The following is a 24,061-nucleotide window of genomic DNA, read 5'->3' on the forward strand; positions in this document are numbered from 1 at the left end:
CTTTAAGGCTATATAATATCCCACTATGTGTATGTACCACATTTTGTGAAAAATATTTGTCATCTGTTACTAAACATGAATTTTTGTGATTGTCAACAGTTGATTTTATTTGCTGTCAGACTTAATTATCAGTTTCATGAATTTAGATAATTTTAAAAAAGAATTTAACCTTTATTTATTACTGTTTTTTTTAATGTGGTGCTGAGGATTGAAACTGGTGCCTCGCCTGTGGTAGGCAAGTGCTGTACCACTGAGCTACAACCCAGCCCCAAATTTAGGTTATTAATAGAAGCTGTGTATCCCATTGCCCTACCACTTGCAGTTTAAGTGAGTTAGCAATGGTAAAGTTTTATTGCAAATTTCCTAACTTTTGGCTTTGAGACAAATTTTTCTCAATGAGAAGAACTGCCCTCAACCACAATTATTAAACACTCAGTGCCTTTGGAATACTCTGTGTGTGTGTGTGTGTGTGTGTGTGTGTGTGTGTGTGTGTGTGTGTGTGTGTGAGAGAGAGAGAGAGAGAGAGAGAGAGAGACTTGATACTGTTTCTTTTTATGAACTCAACTTGAATTAAAAGGTAAAAATATGTTATTTGTGAAACTCCCTTAAAGTCATTTGATGACAACTGATATTTGAATCACAAGTTCTTTTGAACCGCACAATACTCATCTCATGTTGTCAGAAATTAAAGAAGTAGGATCCCATTCAATTCAAATTTGCAGCAGGTATATTTTTTGGACTCAAAACTACAGTTCCAGCAGAAATTTTCAGATTTTGATGCAAGTACAAAGAAAATTTCCACATTTCAAAAAAGCATGTAACTATATACTTAAGGAACTTCCACATAATTTTTTTTCATTTTTTTAATTAAAAATCATACATTTACATAGGGCAATGTTGTTTGATTCATTGTTATTTTTTCCCTTCCCCCCACCCCTCCCATTCTTTTTCCCTCTATACAGTCCTTCCTTCCTCCATTCTTACCACCCTCCTTATCCCTAACTCTAAACCTAACCCTAACCCTAACGTTAACCCCTCCCACATAATCTTTAAAGTTGTTATTCTGCAATGTAATACATGTGAAAGGCAAATATCAAGACAGACTTAACAGAAATTTCTAAATGTCTTCTAAGCAATTAATACTCTCAATGAAAGTCATATTATGGATGGATATTTATTAAGTATTCAGCACTACCTGTTAAACCTTATAGAAAAAGACATTTTCAAAGTTGAAATGTGTGAAATCTTATAGATGAACATTAACAGAAGAACATTTGCAGTTTTGATTATAGAGAACTCTACCTTGGAACCTCAAATAAATTAAATGTTATCATCTTCCTAATAATTTTATTCTTATTAGACCTGAATTATTGAAAGTATAACTCAATGAATTTCCCCAAGAAAAATTTTGTGGAAATTTGTTCTCTCATTACATGAGAACCTGCATAGTACTTTCAGTTCTGTCTCTTATCTGACTTTCTATTGAAAAAGTCTGCTGACCACTGCTCCAGAGGGAGACAGAGACTATAAACAAGTAAAAATAACTTGATGACTTGGGATGACAGTAAACAGAAAAACATTTGTCATCTGTTACTAAACGTGAATTTTTGTGATTCTCAATAGTTGATTTTATTTGCCATCATGTTTAATATTTCTCATTGGCAATATGTCTCACTAAAAGGTTTAAAGTTTAAAAATGTTTAATATTTATCATGTAGATAATGATACGTGATGTGTATCTATATTTTAGATTTAAGCCATCTAACATGCTTTATTAAAAGTCAGTTCATCTATGCCCCAGGTAAACTTCGACTTTTAATGAATGAGAAACATTCTCAGCCTAGTACTTAAATTATTATAATAAAATTTTTGAACAACCTATTATTGGGAAACTTTTATATCTGGTTCCCTGTAGTTTTGATATTTTACTGTTACATAAACCTTTTTATAGTGATACTCAAGTTTAAATCTGATTTAATAAATTTTAACTGCTTTCTTGAAGAATTATCTGATTTAATGTACCATTGTGTTCAGTAAATAGATGGTGTAAAATATTATCAGTTTAAGATACCAGAATTTCTGCATCAAATATTTGATAGCTTGTCTTAATGTTTTTCTCCTTTTACGATACTTATGTATAATTTGAGGAAAATGCACTTAGTATTTTGATTGTTTTATTCAAAGTACATGCACTCTGAGAATGAATTAGCTTCTGAATTGACTTACCTATTCATTTTTATAGGGCGCAGTTCAGGAAAAAGTAATAATACGAAGCTCTGGTATTTTAATTCATAGAATACAGAGGATCAGATTGGGGATGTAACTTCATGGTAGAGTACTTACCTAGCAGATGTGAGGCTCGATCCTCAGCACTTGTGAAAACCAGTCAACAAAAAACAAACAGAACAGAACCGGAAGCTGGTTTTTAGGCAGTAGCAACACTGCAGAGGGCGAGTAAAGTTTGTAAAGATGAGCACTTTTTTTCTTTCCCCAAAATTCTGGGTTTTTAGAAAAAAAATCTTGTAAAGAAATATGTAGCTTACCTCTCTATATTGTCAGAAATTTCTTTGAGAAATTTCTGGTGGTTTTCTATGTATTGTTTTTCACAATTGTGTCTGCTTTTCATTTCTCTTCCAGGTAACATTGATGCTAAATGTCTACTTGTATTTAATATGTTTATTGTATAAAAATGTATATAGCTTTCCATATAACTATATAAAAATTAAAAATGTATCTAAAACAATGCCTTTTCTCCCCTCCGGTCTTGGGGCTCTGTAAGCCAGGGTCTGGTGCGTGCTAAGCGTAAGCAGCACTGCACTCATACATCTCCAGCCCCCAGACATACCTTATTTTTGATAAGTTGTTCAATATCATGATGGGCTGATTTTTTTGTCCAAATGCTATTTTCTTAAAAGTGCAATATGTAATATAGCCTAAAGTATTCTGTTGTTTTTCTTTTCAAAAATTTAATCTTAGATTTGAGCTATTCTTTGTTAAGTATAATCCTTCTTGGGTACATTTTTCCATGTTTCAGAGATGGGTTTGTATGTTTTAGAAATAGAAACGTTTATAACAAGTCAAGTCCAACTTTTGCATTTCATCTTTGTTTAGCTACAGCCCCTTCTATCCACATCTGGGATGCAGTGAGCAAGCAGACTCTATCTGTACTAAGATGCTACCATTCAAAGGGAGTGTGTTCGGTCAGCTTCAGCGCTACTGGCAAACTCTTGCTCTCTGTGGGACTAGACCCTGAACATACCATTACCATTTGGAGATGGCAGGAAGGTAGTATTGTGTGTGTGTGTGAATATGGATTATGTATGTATTATGTGCCCTAAGTTGGTGATTGAAACCATTATTCATATTTTAAAAGCCCAGTGAAACTCTTAAGTTCACAAAACTTAACGAAATTATTAGTATTAAAAGTGATTCACTGCAATTCCTTTCAGTAAGAAACTATGTATGTATTTTTGCTAATTAGTAGTGATTTGGTTGGTTTTAGAGGACCTTAATAAAGAATGAAAATGTGTGTGTGTTTGCAGTGCTGGGGTTAAGCCCAAGGCTCTGTGCTAGTTAGACCCATGAAGTGTATTTTATATAATGGAATACCAGTAGGGTAGTATTACCAAATGTACAGGGGAAAGAAATGAAAATGTTTCCTAAAATCTCAAATGATCCTTAAATAGTAATGAAGCTCCCTGTAAGTACATACATCACTTATGAAGTTCTAAAGAACTTTCTACACAATTGTAGTCATGTGATTGCTTGGTAGCAGAGCACGGGCCACAACCCTCCCTTTTATAAGCATTTTTTTTTTAATCTGTATATTTTAACAAATATTTGATCCTATCGATTAGTTTGGTTCTTAACATTAATTTGGATGATTTTGTTGTGTCTTCTATATCAGGTGCCAAAATTGCCAGCAGAGCTGGGCACAACCAACGTATTTTTGTAGCAGAATTCCGACCAGATTCAGATACCCAGTTTGTCTCTGTGGGAGTGAAACATGTGAAGTTCTGGACCCTGGCAGGAAGGGCTCTTCTTAGCAAAAAAGGGCTGCTGAGCACACTGGAGGATGCCCGGATGCAGACCATGCTCGCTGTTGCGTTTGGTGCAGTATGTCTCTTAAAATGTTGTGTAGCAGTGTAATTTTAACTACCTTAAATGTTCTTCCCCAAGATAAGCCACATTAATGTTAATACAGCACGTAATCTGTTGATCATTACGTGTCCTGGTCAGGCATATATTTCATCTTTCAAAAGGGAGTAGCTAATGAGAGGATTATGATGAAAATGTGAGTCCTTGGGCCTTTGCTGTTGTCCAAGGCTTTCACTAATCTTGTAACTGTCACCATAAATATCCTGAAACTTATGTCTTCCTAGCAGTTCTTCACATAACTAAAAATTTGTTAGAGAAGCCAGGTGCAGTGGCCCATGCCCGTAATCCCAGCTACTCAGAAGGCTGAGGCAGGAGGATCACCAGTTCAAGGCCAGCAACTTAACGAGACCATCTTAAAATCATTAAAAATAAAAAGGCTGTGGTTGCAGTTCAGAGGTAAAGCCCTTTGGGTTCGATCCCTAGTACCGCAAAAGAAAAAAAAGTTTTTTTTGTTAGAGTAAAAGGTGAATCAAGAAGCATGATTTTCAAGTATTTAAGGTTGGACTTGGGTTTAGGATTTCCTTTGCTTTCTGTCATCTTATATAGTTGCAAGTGTCCTGGGCCAGTCTCTCTATTCAGAGGAAGAACGAAGTGGAGAGACAAAAGGAGAAAGCACAGTCCTTGGTTTGACAGAGAAGAGTTCAGGAGCCCTCCATCCTCCTCCTCCCTCACTCCACCCTACCTGGGCCCAGGAGTGGTTTATCATCCCAGCTCATTCTGTAATACCATACCCTGGCTGGGCTTACCGAGTCCTTTGGTGCAATAAAACAACAACTAAGTAGATTTCCTTATTAAGTGTTTATGTAGTGTATGAAATATTTGAAACAAGAAAAAAAATTTTAGTACAATTAACTACATTTATGTTTGGGGGAAAAGGCTACTGAAAATGTTGGTCATGCTATGTCCAACTCCAGTTGAAAATTCTGGGCCTTCTTAACATTAACCAGTAGTTTATTTCCAGAAGAAAACCCACACATTCACATGCTTCTGGCATTTCATTTGCCCATGTAGATGAACTTCCTTCACTTTTAAAATTCCTCATAGTCAATTGCCCATTCCCAATAAAAAATAAACTTGAAAATTAAATACGAACAATTGACTTTTAATATATGAAGCAACAGTGTAACCAGTGAGAATATTTTCTTACATAACAAAGTAGGTTTGTGTTCAGTTTAAGCATTTAAAAAATTTTTTTGTTAAATCACAAAAACATAAAAGTGGTACATATTTATTTGATAATGTGATATTTCTCAACTTAAGCATTTTTGAGTCTAGGCTAGCAACTATAAAAAGAGCAAGGAAAGCATTACATTCTCCTTGCAGACAGGCATGAATTAATGCTGCTGCTAGTTAGTGAAATCATCAGGAACCAGAGTTCTCAAAATCCCCTACGACTGGTATAGGCAACAGTTTTATTTTCTATGGGAAGATGCTTTGCTAAACCTAATAAAAAGTTACCTTCACTTGCTGTTCCTTTCTTTTCTTAAAGTTTTGAAACCTTTATTGAGCAGTTGAAGGGAAGCCATCCAACAAAACAATATAAACTAGAATAAGAGCATTTTAGAATTAGGAGAGAATTGCCCAAGGTTTCCCCAGCTAAGTGACGGACTGGGAAAGGAAAAGCCATTGAGGCAGCTAAGCCTGGAGTCTAGGGTCTGCCTCTTGGGTCCGTCTCTCCAGCCCTACCTTGCACAGGCTGAGTCACAGGTGAGGTAGCGTCACACTCACAGATTACATCTGTTTGAACTTTATCTCCCCCTTCCCCACTCCTTTTCAGAATAACTTGACGTTTACAGGTACCATCAGTGGTGATGTCTGTGTGTGGAAAGATCACATATTGTGTAGAGTTGTGGCCAGAGCTCACAACGGGCCCGTGTTTGCCATGTATACCACCCTGCGAGATGGACTTATTGTGACTGGTGGCAAAGAAAGGCCGTGAGTCCTCTTTCTTTTCACACCCTCACTGAATGCTTGCATTTGTCATCTACCAGAGGTTTTCAGTCGGGTATCTGGGTTATTTCTGGGCTACACAGGTTGTCCTCTCTGGCCTTCCTCCTCGTGTGCTTCAGCTGTGTTGCTTTCTCTGTTCCTTGTCTGGATTTTCATTCCTGATCTTAAATCACTTTCTTTTCCCTTGTAGATAACCATAAACTCCGATGGTAGACTTTTTCTTAGGTTTAGATAGGTGTTTGTCCTGCAGATTAAGAACTGAGTTTCCTCAGGCCTGTGTCTGCCTCAGTTATTTGCTGAGACGGGGACCCCTGGCTGAACCCAGGCTGCACCTGACTGCCGTGCTGCCTGCCCTTCTGAATGCTGAGAGATAAAACGCACTCTGTTGCACGAGGAATTCTTGTTTGCTTTTGCTTGAGACAAACTTGATAGACTTTTATATAAGACCTCAAAATATAAATGTGGGGGCTGGGGTCGTGGCTCGGTGGTGGAGCACTTGCCTTGCCCGTGTGAGGCACTGGATTCCATCCTCAGCACCACATAAAGATAACGTAATACAACTAAAAGTCTTTGAAAAGCATATATGTGAGGAGAAACCTTTTTCTGAATGATTTTCAAAATCGATTCTGAATGATTTTCAAATCTCCCAACAGTAACCAGCTAACAGATAACTGGTTTGCATCAACGAGCCATCTGTGTGTTGCAATGTGACACACCACATGATAGAAAGAGCCCACATTCACTAGTTAAGAACAGCATTTCCTTTTCACCTGAAGAATGTATCTGGTGTGCAGGCACATTTTCTCCCATGACAAGCGAATTTATCCAGCAAAAACCAAAGAAGTACCTTTTTCAGTTACTCCAAGAGAACATCTAAAAGTGGCCGTGTGTGTCTTTGCAAGTTACTCTATACAACTTGTGTTTCTCACATCACCCATTTTGCACACTTTTCTCACTAGTAGCCTTCTAAACTACAGGATGTTTTAATAATGGTAGGAAAAAAGCGTGTTTCTTTTTTGGCCCTTAAAAATAAACTCTGTAGCAGGGCACAGTGGTGTACACTTGTAATTCCAGCAACTCAGGAGGCTGAAGCAGGATATTCACAAGTTTGAGGCCAGCCTCGGCAATTTAGTGAGACCCTCAGCAGTTTTGTGAGCAGTCTTTTGTCTCAAAAGACTGGGGACACAGCTCAATGGTAAGGCACCCCCAAGTAAATAAGACTAAGGCATAATGTGTAATCCTATTATTTCGCTTCACATTTTGATTCCTTTAATAATAAAAATGGTGTTAAGAGGATAATATATGGTGGAAACTAAACAAGGTATGCCAGAGAAAAACAAATAGTTCACAAAATAAAATTTGCTAAATCCTAAGATTGCCATAGAAATTCAGAATTACTATAAATTATAAGAGCTTTTTTTAGTATTCTACTTAAAATTTAGTATTTGTTTATAATGAAAATTATCTGTAATAGTCACTAAGGTACTTATTCGGGTTTGGTTTTTATGTACTTAGGTCAAAAGAAGGAGGAGCTGTTAAATTGTGGGATCAGGAACTGAGGCGATGCCGGGCCTTCAGGCTTGAGACAGGACAAGCCACAGATTGTGTTCGTTCTGTGTGCAGAGGCAAAGTAAGATGTTCCTTGAGCTGTTACGGTGCAGTCGAAAGCAGCAGTTTGACTGATTCTCTCACTTTGATTTAATGGATGGTATTTAATAATCCATAAGGATGGCTTTATTTGCTAGGACCACTCTGCCTTTGAGTTCTGTAGTTGGTAACAGTGCGGTACATTAGATGGGAAGTCATTCTGTCCAAACACTGTGTATTTTCTTAAATCTGCTAACTGGTGGACAGAACTGAAAATCCCTGCCAGTTGACTTATTTGATTAGACAGCTATCTGTTTTGTAAAAACATACATTCTTGTGAAAACTGTGGAGCATGTATGCACTCATTAAGTGTATTTATAAATCATGTACATTTATTAACCTCATTCTGCTTACTTAAATATTAGCCAAGCATACATATTATACTTTTTAACTAAAAAGTAATTCTGGTTCTATCTTTTGTATATATCTCAGTGTACTCATACCCCTTTTTGGACGTCCTTAGATTATCACAAAGCCAAAACTTGGATTACTTAGGGACCCAGGTGTGTTCTCATCACAGACCCAACTGTGAAGCCCAACCCAGTGCTCTTGCAGATGTGTGCCTCCAGGCACAGAAGTCACATGAGCTAACTATGGGCTTGTGACTAAATTAGCTCAAAGCATGTAGCTGTTGGTTGTGCACTAAATGTATTGTTCCCATTTATGTTGCAGGGCAAGATACTAGTTGGGACAAGGAATGCTGAAATAATTGAAGTTGGAGAGAAAAATGCAGCATGTAATATTTTGGTTAGCGGACATGTGGATGGACCCATCTGGGGGCTAGCAACACATCCTTCCAGGGATTTTTTCCTTTCTGCTGCAGAGGATGGGACAGTGAGACTCTGGGATATTGCTGATAAAGTAGGTCCAACTATTTTTTAAAAAGGTTACAATTTCTAAATTGCTAGTACTCAACTCAGAATCACGTTGAGAATTTTGGGAGGAAATTGATTGAAGTTGTAAGTACTCTATTTAATGTGGTCTTCTGTTTTGCTTCTCATGCAGAAGATGTTAAACAAAGTGAATTTGGGACATGCTGCTCGTACTGTGTGTTATAGCCCTGAAGGGGACATGGTGGCTATTGGAATGAAAAATGGAGAATTTATTATTTTACTGGTGAGCTCTCTAAAAATATGGGGAAAGAAGAGAGATAGACGATGTGCAATCCATGATATCAGGTTAGTTAACAAATAGAATAGAATTTTTAGTAACTGATTGATTAAGTGGGCCTAGTTTATATTCAGAGAACTTATCTACACCTTCATAAAAGGCCACAACGACCTATATAGCATTTTACATAAATTATATGCTGAAATGTGGCCACTGTGTCCTTAATTCTCTTTGCAATGTTATAAATCCATGGGGGCACCAATCATTGCTTTATAATACCAAGTACAAGGTAATGTTAGTGTCACCCTAAACATGTACAGTATATTCATCACAAATTATTTCTTAATACAAGAGTCACCTGCCCTTCAGAAGTTGGAAAAAAAACATTATAACCCCAAACACAGCTTCTCTTTCAGTTAAGCTCCATAAATTGGCCTCTATGACCTTCTCCTTTGTATGTTTCTCCTGTTTTGCTTTTAATGTGCCTTCTCTGGATTCCCATTTGTGGTTCATTCAGTCAGTAAGCATTGAACACCTATCAGTTTCCAGATTCTGAACTGAACTTTTTTTTTTTTTTTTTTTGAAATTTTAATTTTCAGTGCTTAAACTTAGTTTAACTGTAGCTACCACTTCACTGGGCACTTCTCTGTGATCAGATCAGTAGATGAAATTACTGAATCTATGTCTGTCTGTCAAAATGTGCTCTCTTCACCAGTAAAATCCTTTCATAAAAGACTTTGTCCCAGGCTGTCTCCCATGCTTGCTAGGCAAATAGTGTTTCACTTTGCCCTTTAACACGTTTTCACAAGCTTCAACTAGTCACTTCATCCTAACAAGCTGAGGCAAGTTAAGCTGGGCTATGATCTTAGCTTTAAGATATCATTTTTCCAGCTGAAAAGATCCTATTAGTGAAATTATATGAACTTAATATTATGGAATGGTAATTTTTTTAAAAAGATATTTTAAAAGGAATTGGGAGGTAACAATAGAATATTTAAAATTGAAGTGAAATGTAAAGGTTTCTTATTTCATTTAACAAACAGTCTCCATATACATGATCAGTTGTCTATCAGGTAAATCTGATATCGTATTACAAACTTATTTTCAAGAACTAGAAAGAAAATTTCTTAAATACTTAAACATTTAAACTATTTCTTCTGATCTAATGTATTTTTTGCATTTTCTTATCTATTCAGGTTTAGTCCAGATTCCCGGTATCTGGCGGTGGGTTCTAGTGAGAACTCAGTGGATTTTTATGATCTAACATTGGGCCCCACCCTTAACAGAATCAGCTATTGCAAAGACATCCCAAGCTTTGTCATTCAAATGGACTTCTCTGCAGATAGCAGATATCTCCAGGTATAGCACCTAAGGTTATTTCTGCTTTTACGTTGAATGCATTTAAAGCTGAGTTCCACAGCTCCTTAGCCCTTGCCTTTATATTTACTACTCATTGTTTCTGCATTACAATTCTATAATACCTCACTCATTAAAATAAATAAATTTCACTATATTTAAGGTATACAACATGTTATGGAATACACATTAGAAAGTGTATTGCATCAAAGTAAAAGTATAGTGAAGAAAATTAACAAATTCATCATCTCAGAAACCCATTTCTCTTTTTGTTGCAAGAGTGGCTAAAATCTACTCATTTAGCATGAGTACCAAATACAGTACAATTTTACTACCTATAGTTCTCTTGTTGCACATTGGACCTTGAGATGTGTTCATCCTACATGTCTACTACTCTGGCCTACATCTCTCCATTTCCTCCCCACCTACGCTTTCTCCCCACCCTGACCTTTGTATTCTTCACATTAAGATGTGTAAAACAAAGTAGCAATCTGCTAATATTCTATAAACCCCTTGTGGATTGCCGTCACCTAATGGGATTCTTGTCTCCCTTTAATATGATGAAAGGTCTCTAGTGGTTGCTACAAGAGGCTTGTCTATGAAGTGCCTTCAGGAAAACACCTTCTGGATCATGCTGCCATTGACAGAATTACTTGGGCTACATGGACTAGGTAAACACTTCATGAAAGGGCAGAAGCAACTTTTTAGGTCAGTTAGATAATTTGGAAAATCCTGTTTCGGAATAGTTAGAGCCATTCCACGAGGGAATAGTAATTGAGGTTCCATGTTTTGGTTTCCATGTCTTCAACTCTTAGGAAAATATATGTTCATGCTGGATTCCTTTGAATTGAACAGATTTACATGCTTTATTAATTTCCATGATTTATGAAGTTCTTATAAAGATTTTTTTTTTTTAAATCACAAGTTACAACTTTTAAGATGCTCTGATATTTTCCTGAACATTTAAAGGCAGGTGCAAAGGTGCACACCTGTAATACCTGTGTGTTGGGATTACTCAAACTTAAGGATCTCAAGTTCGAGGCCAGCCTGGGCAACTTTGCAAAACCCTGCCTCAAAATAAAAATTTTAAAAAGGGCTGAGGGATATAGCTCAGTGGTAAAGTGCCCCCTAGGTTCAATTCTTTAAAAAAAATAAATAAATAAAAAAAATTTTTTTTTATACTTGTATGTGGACACAGTATCTTTATTTTCATAATTTCATGTGCAGCTGAGGATCAAACTCAGTGCCTCACATGTGCAACACAAGCATTCTACCACTGAGCTACAGCCCCAGCCCCAAGGTTCAATTGATAAAATAAAAAATTTCTTAAAAATAAAAAATTAAATTTTTTAAAAATAAAAAATTTAAAACAGGCAATAAAAATACATGTCGGGTGCTGTTAAGTAATGTACTATTTCTCTACTTAAAGGAATGCTACACTGAAGTTGTTAGAAATGAAGCTTATATATTTGTATTTGATGGCTGTTTTAACAGGTAACCAGGAGCGTCCATCCTTTAATCAGTTAAAACTGACAAATTCCTGTAGCATAAATATCACTTTTAATTTGAAAAATAATTCAGTCAGCTTTCATAAAGTATTAACTGAATCTTAAAAGGATAATTTAAAAAACCCTTATAGAACTTCAATTTTTACAAGGTAGGAATTAATATCTAGATGAAATTCAGGCCACCAACCTGCCATGTAACTTACTTGCTGTGTTTTAAATGACAGGATAGAGACTGACAAGGATTTGTTTCAGGGTGCTGAACCCGTCTGTGCTGGCTCTGGTGGATGTTCTTTTTCTCTCTAGTATTGTAGGAGATGAAGTTTTGGGAATCTGGTCTAGGCATGCTGAGAAAGCCGACGTCAACTGTGCCTGTGTATCCCATTCAGGAATCAGCCTTGTAACGGGAGATGACTTTGGCATGGTTAAGTTATTTGACTTTCCATGTCCAGAAAAATTTGTAAGTTTGTTTTGTGTAGTATTTTTATCACTTTTAACAAGTGATCAGCTTAGATGTGATTAGTACTTTTTCTGAAATATTCAAATGTTTGATCCTGACTTTAAACATTTTGTACTTTAAAACTGCATCCTTTTTTCAAGCCTCCTAAATCCATGACAAATAAAAGCTAAAAAACAAATGTGAGGCTGGGGTTGTGGCTCAATAGCAGAGTGTGTGCTTTAATATGTGTGAGGCACTGGGTTTGATTCTCAGAACCAATATAAATAAATAAAATAAAGGTCCATCAACAACTAAAGAAATATATATTTTTTAAAAATGTTTCCCTCCAGTAACACTGGATCTTTGTAAATTATCCTAATAAACCTCTGATGATCTTTTTAGCAAATCTTGAAAAGTCATTTATCAAATTTCAAATGCTTTTTAAAAAATCTTTCAGAGACCTAGACACCTGACTGCCCAGATAACCTGGTTTGTATTAAGTACAGATCTGTTACTATCTCTGAAAGAATATTTTAATATTCATTAATACTTTATATTTTAACATTCATTGGCTGTGGTGCTAACTCCCTAATCTCCTATAGCACTTGTGATTAAGTTTTTGGTTCCAAATAGCAACTCTTAACTTTTGTTAAATAAAATGCCCTGAGTTTTGTCATTGCTCTTTAGGCAAAGCACAAAAGGTTCTTGGGTCACTCACCCCACGTGACAAATATTCGATTTACCAATGGTGATCGACATGTTATCAGCGCTGGAGGTGATGACTGCAGGTCAGTAGCTTTCTTAGTCCAAGAACAGCAGACTAACATAAAAACTTCTCTAAGCTCTGGTTAATAAACTCAATCAACATTTTCTAAGGTAGCACATACTTAGGCAAATACAGAATCAAAAGAATGGGAAATTCTCCATATATATGATCTGAAAGCTCAATTGAAAAACTTCTGAAAATCTAGAACTGTAACTCCCTACTTTTTTTTTTTTTTTCTGATTGCAGTTTATTTGTCTGGAAATGTGTACATATGCCTCACTGAAAGAATGGATATTGGGAAGAATACACATACTAACAGCCGATAGAGACCAGAATTACAAAGAAGAAAAACAACCAAAACCAAACTCTGTATGGTCAAGTGGTGCTAACTGCGGACTAACAGGGAGAAACGCCCAGAATCATCAGACTAGTAGAAGAATGCTATTGCTATACACACTGTCCATAATTCATACACTGCCAGATAATTATATTTGAAGAAGGATTGAATACTCATTGATAAAAGCCACCCTGTTATTGAGGAGTGCAATTTTGGCAAACCTGTTGGGGAGATGTAGAGCACAGTACTCCTCAAAATCCCCTAAACATAAAAACCCAACTTGGAAAATTCTCATCTTTCTTTTAGGAAAACAGTTTCCTTTTAGTGCTTACATTTTATTTTCCAGGTTCATTGTTCAATTAAGTACTTTATTCTTGCATTTCCATTTAGAAAGAAAAAGTCACCTTCACCCTAAAGGAACAGTTGTCAGAAGGCAAACATTTTTCCTAAGGAAACAGATACATGTTTTCCTAGAGAATGTGTTTCTCAGGCATTAATAACATCCTTTTTATAAAGGACATTTCTCCTTGTAGTTTGAATTCAGGAACAGATCTAAAGTTAGTATGTATGACTTGCTAATATTTTCACTTGTAAGCTATTAGTTTTCTTATGTTTAGAAGCCATCTCTTTATTTGAAATTTCCAGTTCATAGCCTCATTATTGGGAAGGCGGTATGAGGAACAATCATTTCCAGGGGTGTACAGTGGTGAATTTTTTTTTTTTTTTTTAGGTTTTCAGATAGCACTAGTATTTAAGTGGAAGACAACACTGCACATTAAAGACAGTCTATAAACATTTGATTAACAAACATTAAATTCACACAAACTTATACAATTTAATAATTCTTGGTATAAAATTTTTATAGCTTTTTTCTATTGGGAAAGTTTTAGTTAGATGTATTGCCACCCATCAGCTAATTTCCAAAATGTATCTAGGTCTATTTGAAAACTTGTCAGAATTCCTTCTTAGTGGATTGGGGTTGAACTCTTAGATCCTTAGTCTTTTTCACTTTAAATGCTGCCAAAGATCAGTAATCATCATTCAGGAATTTGCTATTTTAGTCTATCTATAGTTTCCTGAAGACTGAAAATTATGTAGAGTACTACTTAAAAATATATTTTTCTAAATGTGAAGAAGTTGAAGATGCACTACTGGTCCTGTAAATTTTAATTTTACTGTTAATTTATCTTTTGTAGTATAATAGATAATAGAAACAAAGATTCCCAATATCAATCTACTGTGGCCAACACTGGGAATACTAAAATGACTAAATTATATCACAAAAAGCCTAATCAGTGATTGATTGAACCTGGTCAGTTTAAAACAAATAGCTGCATCTCAAGGGTTGACTGAGGGATTAAAGAAACTTGACACATAAGACATTATTCTGTCATTATTCACATCAAAAGATTGTCCTAGCTGTGTATGGTGGCACACACACCTGTAATCCCAGTGACTTGGGAAGCTGAGGCAGGAGGATTGCAAGTTCGAGGTCAGCTTCAGCAACTTAGACCCTGCCTCAAAAGGGTCTGGGAATGTGGCTCAATGGTTAAGCATCCTGGCTTAACCCCCAGTACCAAAAAAACAAATTCTCCTAAACCAGACAGTGGTGTACAACTCTAATGACAGCTGAGGAGGCTGAGGCAGGAAGATCACAACTTCAAGGCCTGCTCTGTTTCAAAATTTTAAAAAAGGTCTAGGGGTATAGCTCAGTGCTAGAGTACTTACATGGTGTGTGCAAGGCCCTAGGGTTAGATTCCCAGTACCACCAAAAAAAAAGGGGGGGGGGGGTTTCCTAAATTAAAATTTTAGAACATATTAATTCTATTCAACATATTTTATGAAGAAATTAAAGGAAAAAGCACTCTGGACTAACCTCCCATTTTTAGCCTGTTGTAATTTAAAATTTTCCCTTTTGTCATTTTGAGGAAGAGAAAAATTTCAATACTATCACAATGTAGGCAGAAATTATACTCTTAAGGAAGTAAACTATATAGCATAAAACCGCTTCCATTGCATTTTTATCCCTCAAAGCGACAAACCTGGTAAGTCAGCCTTAATCACTGCTGTGGCAGTTTCCTGACTAAAGGTTCCTTGACTTTAAGTGGACATCTTACGGTAACCTTGCTGTATGCGCCATCAACCAAGGGAAGGTGAAACATGACAGACCACGTAAAATCTCTATTTTTTCTTTTTTATCCTAGAGAATTATTTTTGTGTGCAGCATCTATGCACCTGAATTTACAACTTGAGACTAGTGGCCACTGTAGTCCCAATTCTTTTATGCCTATACATGCAGCCAAAGCACACTGTGCACTTTGGTATCATTCACTTCATTATCACCAGCCATATTCATCCCCTTCTTTTTTTTTATGGTGGTTCATTTTAGATTTGTTAGACCAAGCAACAAATATTTTAGGATCAATTTTAGGTTGCCCACAAACCTTAGCAACTAAAAGATAAATGTGTTCCAGTCAATATCAAATATTACACAATCAGATTTTAGCATGTTATTTCTGTGTAATAAAGAATGAACTAAACTACTTAAGCCCTTGTTCCCACTTACGGTCTTTATAATAGAACAATTAAAACTATAAACTATTTAAAAATAAATATCTTCTGCAGAGATCACAGCATCAACACTGGAATGAACGAATGCCTTAGATTTGATGGCGCACTCTGAGAAGGAAGGGGACTGTCGTTTCACCTAAGCCTAGCACAGTGGCCATTCCACCCTTGTGTGCTTTGTTCTTTCAGTGTTTCAAGTCTTCATTTTGGGATCGCCACAGCTGAGTACAGGTCACCAAATGGGTTAAGGACTGATTGCTGCTTCTCCCAGTGGAAAAGCAAGGATCACAACAGTAGAAGGCTGGCTTTATGATCTTAAAATGTTTTTTTTTTTTTTTTTTTTTTTTTACAGATATGGGTTTATTATTCATCCTTTGAGTATATGATTAAGCAAATCAACTTTTTTTTTTAAACAGATTTAATTTGGTCCTGAAAATGTTTGAGTCGAACTCTTCTGCATTAATTCACTCTTCACTAACCACTTAAGATTTGATTTTTAAAAATACTACTGTACATCAACAAAATCAGTTAACTGTTATTTAATTCTAAAGCATTGGACACATCTTGCCTTAACAATTTTAAAAACCACACACAAAACTCCATAATAAATACAGTAGGCCAAAAGTTTCATCCTATCTTGCAGTTTACCCATCTGATCTCTGTAATTATATAGTTCTGTCATTTAAAAATATTACTTAAATCTAATTTTTATATTTCAAAAATGATCAGTAGTAACCAAGTGTATTTTCTGTGGAGTTATTTCTGAGAATGTTATTTTTCAGAATGTGGGAATATATATTTATAATCTTGTGTTTGGAAGTTTGTTTTCTCTGACCCTTATGTATATACTTGTAAAAATTTTTGTATAATTTTGTGACAATGTAGTTCCCCAAAAAGCTTATTTAAAATGTATGTTAATAGTAAATGAAAGCATTTCAAGGACTTACTCATATTTTTTGCAATTGTCATTCCCTTTGCTTTCACGTTTATGCACATCTCACTCCTTTCACAGAAGGCAAGGGACCTAGGGACCATTGTACTAAAGTGGCACTCAGAGGCCTATACCATGCTTTCCAAACTAAATTCTTAAAAAAAAAAAAAAAAAAAAAAGCAGACTTGAATGACTATTTAAGCTGCCTCAATACTTCTGGCCACTCCTGTTTTCATGGTGGATTACAAACATCTTTGGGAAAAGTGAAAGCAATTCAGCTTTCAGAATAACAGTATTCCTCGCTACAGCCAAGTGGTCCTAAACCACAGCACCACCACCAACAGTGATGTATGTGCTGAAACTGAAGCAGCAGTGTACAAACATGCCTCAAATGTTTTAATAGAATTTAGCTTTTCCTTAAACTGTCTTCTCATTGTCAAAACAACAAAACACCCAATGTTAAAACTACTTAATAAACTTACAAACTTGAAAAATTAGACACTTCAGATAGACAATAAACTTCATGTTATGAAAGCAATATATTCCAAGTTTCAAAGATTCGACAAATTCTGTAGAATTATTTTTCATCAGCAGATGGAACCTTTCAAACTGCATGATCTTCCACCAGTAGGACTGGGTGTCATTCACTGAATAAACAAAAACCAGAAAAACTTTTAATAACTGCTTTGTACCCAGATATATCATACAGCCAGCTAAGGAGTATCTTTAGACAAGGAATATTAGTCATCCAGTTACATCAGACTTTGTAAAAGAAATCCATTTTCTAAAACTCATTATGTAACTCAATTATAGGCCACACTAAACTATGTACAGACTTCCTTTTGATAGTTTATAATTGCTGAATTCTAAGAAAACTGATTTGAGATTTCTAAGTAGTATATATACACACACATTCCTGCTTAGCCTTAATATGTTAGCATAATCTATGATTAGAATTCAAAGAAATCTGATGTGGCGGCTAAAAATAATCAAGTGGATAAAATAAAATTTGGTCCATAGTAAATCATTTTGCTAAAAGGGCCCTTATACAGTTAAACAGAAGAAAAAAAGTGATAGTTTAATTTCTCCCAGGTTTCTGGCTTATACATTAAAGAAGCTACACACTAGAAAAGTATTTGAAAATGACATCAGAAAAACTAATTTTCACCTTTACCTGGTCTGAGGTCGAATCCATTTCAAGGCGTGTCTTGGTGGTACAGTAATGGTGGGATGATAGAATGTACAGTCCGGTCTTGTACACTGAGTGTTAAATCTACAGTGCTAAACAGAAACAACAGCTTTCAATAATGTCCACAAGATTACACACACAATGAGCTGACAGTAACCAGCACCCCCTAACCATTAATGGAGTAAGACACCTGGCAACCCTTGATCAATGAACCTTTCATTGCAAAATCTTAGTCAAAGAATCACAGCAAGTGGAATTTCAAACCTTGGCATACGAGACAACTTTTAATCAATAGTGATTATCCCTCCACAAACTGCCTGATTCCCTCACTTCTTATGGAAAACCCTCATCAAAGCTTTTGTGTATGAATGTGTGATGAGGATTGAACCCAGGACTTTCATATGCTGGGCAAGCACTCTACCCTTGAGCTACAAATCCAACCCTGAAAGCCTTTCAAATAGCAGTCTCCAGTCGTATTTCAGAGATACCCTGAGCAACCAATACAACAATCTTTAGCACACAACAAAACTATGTTCAAGTAAAGCAATACTGAAATTTCATTATCTCAGTTTTGTCATAAATTAAAAAAAAAAAAAAACAACAACAAAAAAAAAAAAAACACCACCACCACCCAAATGCTCAGGAGCAGAAAAAAGGAAAATATGGCAAGCAAATCTGATCCCTCTCAGAGCTCAAGATACTAACATGAAAGAGGTTCAGACCATTTAACATGAAGAGCCAGAGAGCTCAGCAATCACCAAGTACCAACTTACAGGTCTTCAAGACCACAGTCAACTGACAAAAATGATGTAACCGAGAAGGACAAAGAGGGGAAGATAGCCAATTTCTTATCTTCCACACTAAAATGATTTTTTGTAAAATACAAGTTCTTACTTTTGGATGGTAGAAGGGACATTCCATTTTCTTACAAGCTGGGAAGTAACGGCAGAGCTGACTACTAGAAGATGGGGTTGGTGTTGTAGCTGCTGATAAACATAAGAATGAAGAATGAGCAAATGTTTGGCAAAATAATTTGTACTACAGTCTAATGATGTTTTTAATGGAGGTACAAAACACTTAAAATACTCGGTTTTACATGTTCACTAGTCAAGATAAAATACTTCAGAATTCTATAAGGATGGAAATACTAGCTCTTTAAGATTAACTGATTATGTCAAAATTATTTCTAAAACAATTTCTTTTTCTCATTTTCTTTTTTAACCTAAATGCAGTAGTATGCAGTCACTAACCTGGTTTTGGAGGCAGTACTGGAATTCTTCTACTCATATGAGTAAAGGGACAATCTGGTTTAGTACACTTTGCATCAAATTTACAATTTGGATGAACAAACAAACATTTTTCGGCAAATTTACAATTGGGGAAGGCTCTACAAAACAAAGCACATTATTCATAATTAATATTCTCTATGCATTATGAGTTTTTTGTAAAGGGGCTTCTTGTACTCCATCACTACCTGTTTTAAGAAATGCAGAAGTAACAGGAAGAAAAATTCTATAAATGAGGCCAATATCAAAACAGGATGCAACTATCTCCTTCTATGCCTCCAGTAACATAAACAGGTTTCCAACTAAAAGCCAACCCACTAAAAAAGGCAGATGCTTTTTTTCTGATAAAAGAAATACCACTCTATCAGTTATGTCTGTAATTTATGAAATAAACTCAATACAGCAAGCACACCCTATAGGCATGGGTACTATGCTGCACAAGACTCACCCCACAGTCTCCTTATGTGTAACCATAGTGCTTCCACATCAAAATTTTCCAATAATTAAAACATGGAAATATTCCATCCATAGAACAAGAGAAAAATTCTAAAAGCTATCTCTCAAACCAGCTAGTTGGTCAAAGAAAACTAACTGAAGTTTAAAAATACTTTTTCATTATCATAACTTTCACCCCAAACCCTGAACAAAATTTTTGTCTGTGAACACAGCAACACTAAAGGAGGCAGTTATGCACCTATATCCTTAACTGTACAAGGAACCCGAACATTTCAATTATCTAACAGGTCCGAAGCACACACGAGCACCCGCCACACACTCGTATGTGTACATAAGTAAGTTACTCAACAGAGGGCCATGGTAAATATGACTGCATTTAGTTATGACACTAAAACTTATCCACCAAAAAAAAAGCCCACAAAATAAGCTGTAGTTTACAGAAATTAAACTGAAAACCAGCATCAGTTTTATGTTACTCACTTGCAAGGTGAAATGGGATGATGGTATGCACACTCGTCCCCATTTTTACAAGCAGGCCAGTACTTGCAGCGCTCCAAAAGCTTTTCTGGTTTTTGTACCACACTAAGTTCACTCATCTCAGCTACAAAGGGGAAGGAATTAAAAATATCTCACTAATTATGATCAATTCAGTACATGGTTCCTTTAATAAATTTTCCTCAAACCCCAGTCTTAAAATCTTATGTTAAGTTTACAATCCTACATAATAAATGAGCCCAAATCTGATTAACTGTAGTTAGCAAAATGTCATAAAAAAGATTGCTAGGAAGGAGACTACAGTCCTCTTGTTGTGAAAAGGAAAAGTGAACAGTGATTACATACCTAGGGCCCAAATTTTCACCAAATCTCAGGATCGATTTAGAGTTGAATTAAGTATAAAAGACAGGGAAGGATGTCAAGTTGGGAGTAATAAAGCTAAATGGAAACTAAAAACATAAGGTGATAAGAAAATATAAACAAAATCTCATATTCCAGCAAGAATCTGAGGGTTCAAATAAACATGTTCCCACTTGATGAGGTATATTCATTAAGTCTGGGTGCTAAACTCAGCACTGTCTAAAAAGAGGAAAACAGCCTTGTTTAAAATGTGTCACAAATGCCACTGTCTATAGGGGCTGAGCAAGTCATCTATCAGAGCAAGTATGGTGGTTGAGTATAGGATGATAAATGGGAGAAAGGGACAGGGGAAGAAAAGCAACCTGGAAAGAGCTCACTGCCTCTCCGCTAATTCATGTCCAATTAGGTCAATTACTATGGCACAGGAGAGTGGGATGTGTGTTGCCAGATATTCTCCCATTTCAGTTAAAATAATTTACATTTTTATTTAAATGCTTGCAACTAATTTACATTTAGAACACTGAACAAAACAATTCAAATTATACCTAAAGGTCATAATGAGCTGCTTGCTTCTGGCCTGAGATAATGCAGTCAAAAAATAGCAGCATGGTGCTACATATTACGGGTTCAAATTTGTGTTTATGAAAGTAAACTATCACTTCAGCTGTATTCCTCAGTCCTCTTGCCTGAGGTCAGGGAGGTCAAATCTAGCTCTGCACCTTAGAAGCTCAGCTAGACATATGAGGCAAGTGTTATCTGATGTCTCTGAACTTCAGTTTCCTCAAAGAGAAAATGTCAATCTGATGGTTACATGGAAAGCAGAATGCAAAAGAGGGAACCAATTATAACCTAATTTACTGATCTTAAGACACAACTTCTGTCCTCCTTACAGAACATGGAACATGAACCGAGTCACACAGTCCCGACAGGAGCTTCATCAAATAGCTACTATGACCATGCCTGATATACACTTTCTATTCTAACTTTAAAAATAGTAGTGGTTCAGCACTTGCCTAGCATGTGTGAGGTACTGTGTTCAACCCTCAGCACCACATAAAAATAAAGGTATTGTATCTATCTACAACTTAAAAATGTACATTTAAAATAAGATAGTAGGGGCTTGAGATGTAGCTCAGTGGTACAGCACTTACCTAGCAAGAACAAGGCAAGCCCCAGCATCACAAAACAAAGAAAATTAGAAGTCATTTATTTTAGATCCAGCTTTAAATCTAGGATCTAAAGAGAATACCTAAGTGCCTGGGAAGAGGAAATTCCTAATTTTTTTTTTTTTTTTTTAAATTCTTGTGGAGGTCTTGCCCTCCTCCTAAACAACACATTTGACTGTGGTATACACACAAGGACCAAGGGCAAATGAAAAACTAAATACCAAAGAACAGCATAGTTAGAAAAAGGACTGGACTAGCTAGATACTTAACAATATTAAAGAATTTAAACACTTTTTTTTTCCAGATTTTTTCATAAATATTTTTAGTTGTTGATGGACCTTTATTTTATTCATTTATTTATATGCAGTGCTGAGAATTGAACCCAGTGCCTCACACATGCTAGGCAAGTGCTCCATCTACCACTGAGCCACAACCCCAACCCCAAGAAGTGAAGCACTTTTTACAAGGAAAATTTCTTTCTGATGAAAACCTTAAGCAACAGAAACAAAGTCACGCCTCTGGTTTTCCTCAACTGACATTTACTGCGTAAGTTATTAAAACTTTTTCATATTTAAGTTTTAAGAGGCAAATTTACTTTTTATTGAAAGCTATAAAATCTATGCTGCCAGAAAATGATGGCCAGTGGGGGTGGATTAAAAACAGACATTGCTACTGGTAGCATCTTTGAACAGCATGCTGTAATACCAAAAAGCAAAACTTCACAACTCCCTTCTTGGAGGCCGGATACTCCTTGTGACAGTTCTGCAGGTCTCTCATGCCACAATCATGTCCTCACTACTACAAAGCTTTGCCCCTGGCAGGTGCAAATCACTGCAGATCCTAATCATGCAAAGGGAAGGAGGCTCGCCACTCATCCCAGCTGTCGCCACCACAGCCAGGGCACTTGGGTAACCTAGGCAAGAATGGTCACTAACATGTTATTCACAGTGTCACTGCTACTATACACACCAACTCAGCCTAACGTGAACACCCACATTTAAATGAAATTATATCCTGGCAGACCAAAATATTAGACTATTAAATTGAAAAAAAAACATAAGAGTAGTAAAAATACACCAGAATTTCCTCGTATTTTAGACAAAACACACAAGGTCCAGAAATCTGTACTACCTGACAATTGCAGTTCTTTCTTTGTAACTATTTTCAAATTTTCCCCATTAACAGGTTCAAAATTTCAACTCCCTCCACAAAACAATGACACCTATCACTGGCTCACAGCAGGAAAAGCACCCGAGATAAGTGTTCTCTCCCTAACTCAGATCTCCCCCAATAGCACACCTTTATTTAGCAACTGGACAAAGTATTCAACACACTTTTACATCTCTGGTAACGAGGATTACTTGGGAAATTTTTTAAAAATCTATTGCAGTTTTTCTTTAAATCTATTCCTTTTTAAGATTTAAGAATTATCTTTCCTGCTAATGAAAAGGTGTTTCTAAAAATCCCCTATCATGAATGAAAGGAGCAGTGGTGCTCCGGGTCCACTGGTATCCATGGGGACAAAAAAGCTGGTGATAAGAAACGTCTGCCTGCCTAAAGGCGTAGCACCACCTGAAGCAGTCTCATCTCATCTGACTTCTGTTAAACATTACTCCTCAATATCAATTTAAACATGAGGTCGTTCTACAATCCCAAAAGGTATCCTGATAGATAAGGTGAAAAACTCCAAGAAATTTTACAGGGGTGGAAAGAGCATCAAAAATCCAAATTCATTTTTTTCTCAAGTTAATTATAAGAGATTACTGCTGATATGAGGAGAGAGTGACAGTAGTTTCTAAAGGGGAGAAAAAAAAAAAGGTAACCAAGGCATCAAGATGATGGTTCATTCTTGAACAAGCATAATTATGGCATTTGAGACCCCATCACCAAACTCCATCTAGGTGTGGATAACAGCCCACCTGTGCACAGGAGAAATTGTCTGAAATAAATCTGATGGTTTTGTCTGAAAGAAGAAAAGGCCATTACTAAATAAAAGTCAGGCCTCCAACCAATAGTCATTCAAGGTAAAGAAAGAAGTCCAGGATTCCCTTTACAATGCCAGCACCCTGAGAAGGGAAAATCTGAGCTCTCAACACACCGTAGGAAAAGCTACCATTTGGGTCACCAAGCTGCCTGCTCATCAACTGCAACTGCTGTGGGTGGAGGAGACCTTTGAGTCCCTTGTTTGAGGCTGCAGTTTGGTTTACAGGTTTCATTCCTTCAAAGCACATGTCCTCCTCTTGATCTGACATGTATCCTGGGGGGCTGGGGACACCATCCAGCGTCACTATAAACTTGGGACTTGCAGGTTTATCTGGTTGTACAAGATCTCTGCCAGACAG

General features: G+C 36.3%; 2 protein-coding genes across 25 annotated transcripts in view; one reads left to right on the forward strand and one right to left on the reverse strand.

The window, feature by feature from the left end:
• The window catches only part of EML5 (EMAP like 5), a 160,562-nt gene extending 146,832 nt beyond the window's left edge, over positions 1–13,730 (forward strand). For 5 of the 12 annotated variants that reach the window (XM_079129244.1, XM_079129250.1, XM_079129251.1 and 2 more), the window contains 10 exons: positions 3,112–3,285; positions 3,908–4,116; positions 5,936–6,093; positions 7,624–7,738; positions 8,428–8,616; positions 8,761–8,933; positions 10,062–10,224; positions 10,789–10,892; positions 12,033–12,186; positions 12,853–13,730. In XM_079129244.1, coding sequence (XP_078985370.1) covers positions 3,112–3,285; positions 3,908–4,116; positions 5,936–6,093; positions 7,624–7,738; positions 8,428–8,616; positions 8,761–8,933; positions 10,062–10,224; positions 10,789–10,892; positions 12,033–12,186; positions 12,853–13,017 — 1,604 coding nt within the window. In that variant the 3' untranslated portion in view covers positions 13,018–13,730. Of the gene's footprint in view, positions 1–3,111; positions 3,286–3,907; positions 4,117–5,935; positions 7,764–8,427; positions 8,617–8,760; positions 8,934–10,061; positions 10,225–10,788; positions 10,893–12,032; positions 12,187–12,852 lie in introns of those variants that run through there. The other 7 variants (XM_079129249.1, XM_079129248.1, XM_079129254.1 and 4 more) reach the window with 7 other exon arrangements.
• Positions 13,731–15,404: 1,674 nt separating this feature from the next.
• Positions 15,405–24,061, reverse strand: part of ZC3H14 (zinc finger CCCH-type containing 14) — a gene marked incomplete at its 3' end in the record, with an annotated part of 50,865 nt that continues 42,208 nt past the window's right edge. For 2 of the 13 annotated variants that reach the window (XM_079129268.1, XM_079129264.1), the window contains 6 exons: positions 23,833–24,050; positions 20,179–20,299; positions 19,207–19,343; positions 18,851–18,939; positions 17,942–18,048; positions 15,405–17,414 (listed from right to left, as the gene is read on the reverse strand). In XM_079129268.1, the coding sequence (XP_078985394.1) occupies positions 17,408–17,414; positions 17,942–18,048; positions 18,851–18,939; positions 19,207–19,343; positions 20,179–20,299; positions 23,833–24,050 (679 nt within the window). Of the gene's footprint in view, positions 17,415–17,937; positions 18,049–18,850; positions 18,943–19,206; positions 19,344–20,178; positions 20,300–23,817; positions 24,051–24,061 lie in introns of those variants that run through there. The other 11 variants (XM_079129267.1, XM_079129263.1, XM_079129266.1 and 8 more) reach the window with 6 other exon arrangements.

This window comes from Sciurus vulgaris (genome assembly GCF_902686455.1).
Source record: "Sciurus vulgaris genome assembly, chromosome: 2".
Taxonomy (NCBI): domain Eukaryota; kingdom Metazoa; phylum Chordata; class Mammalia; order Rodentia; family Sciuridae; genus Sciurus; species Sciurus vulgaris.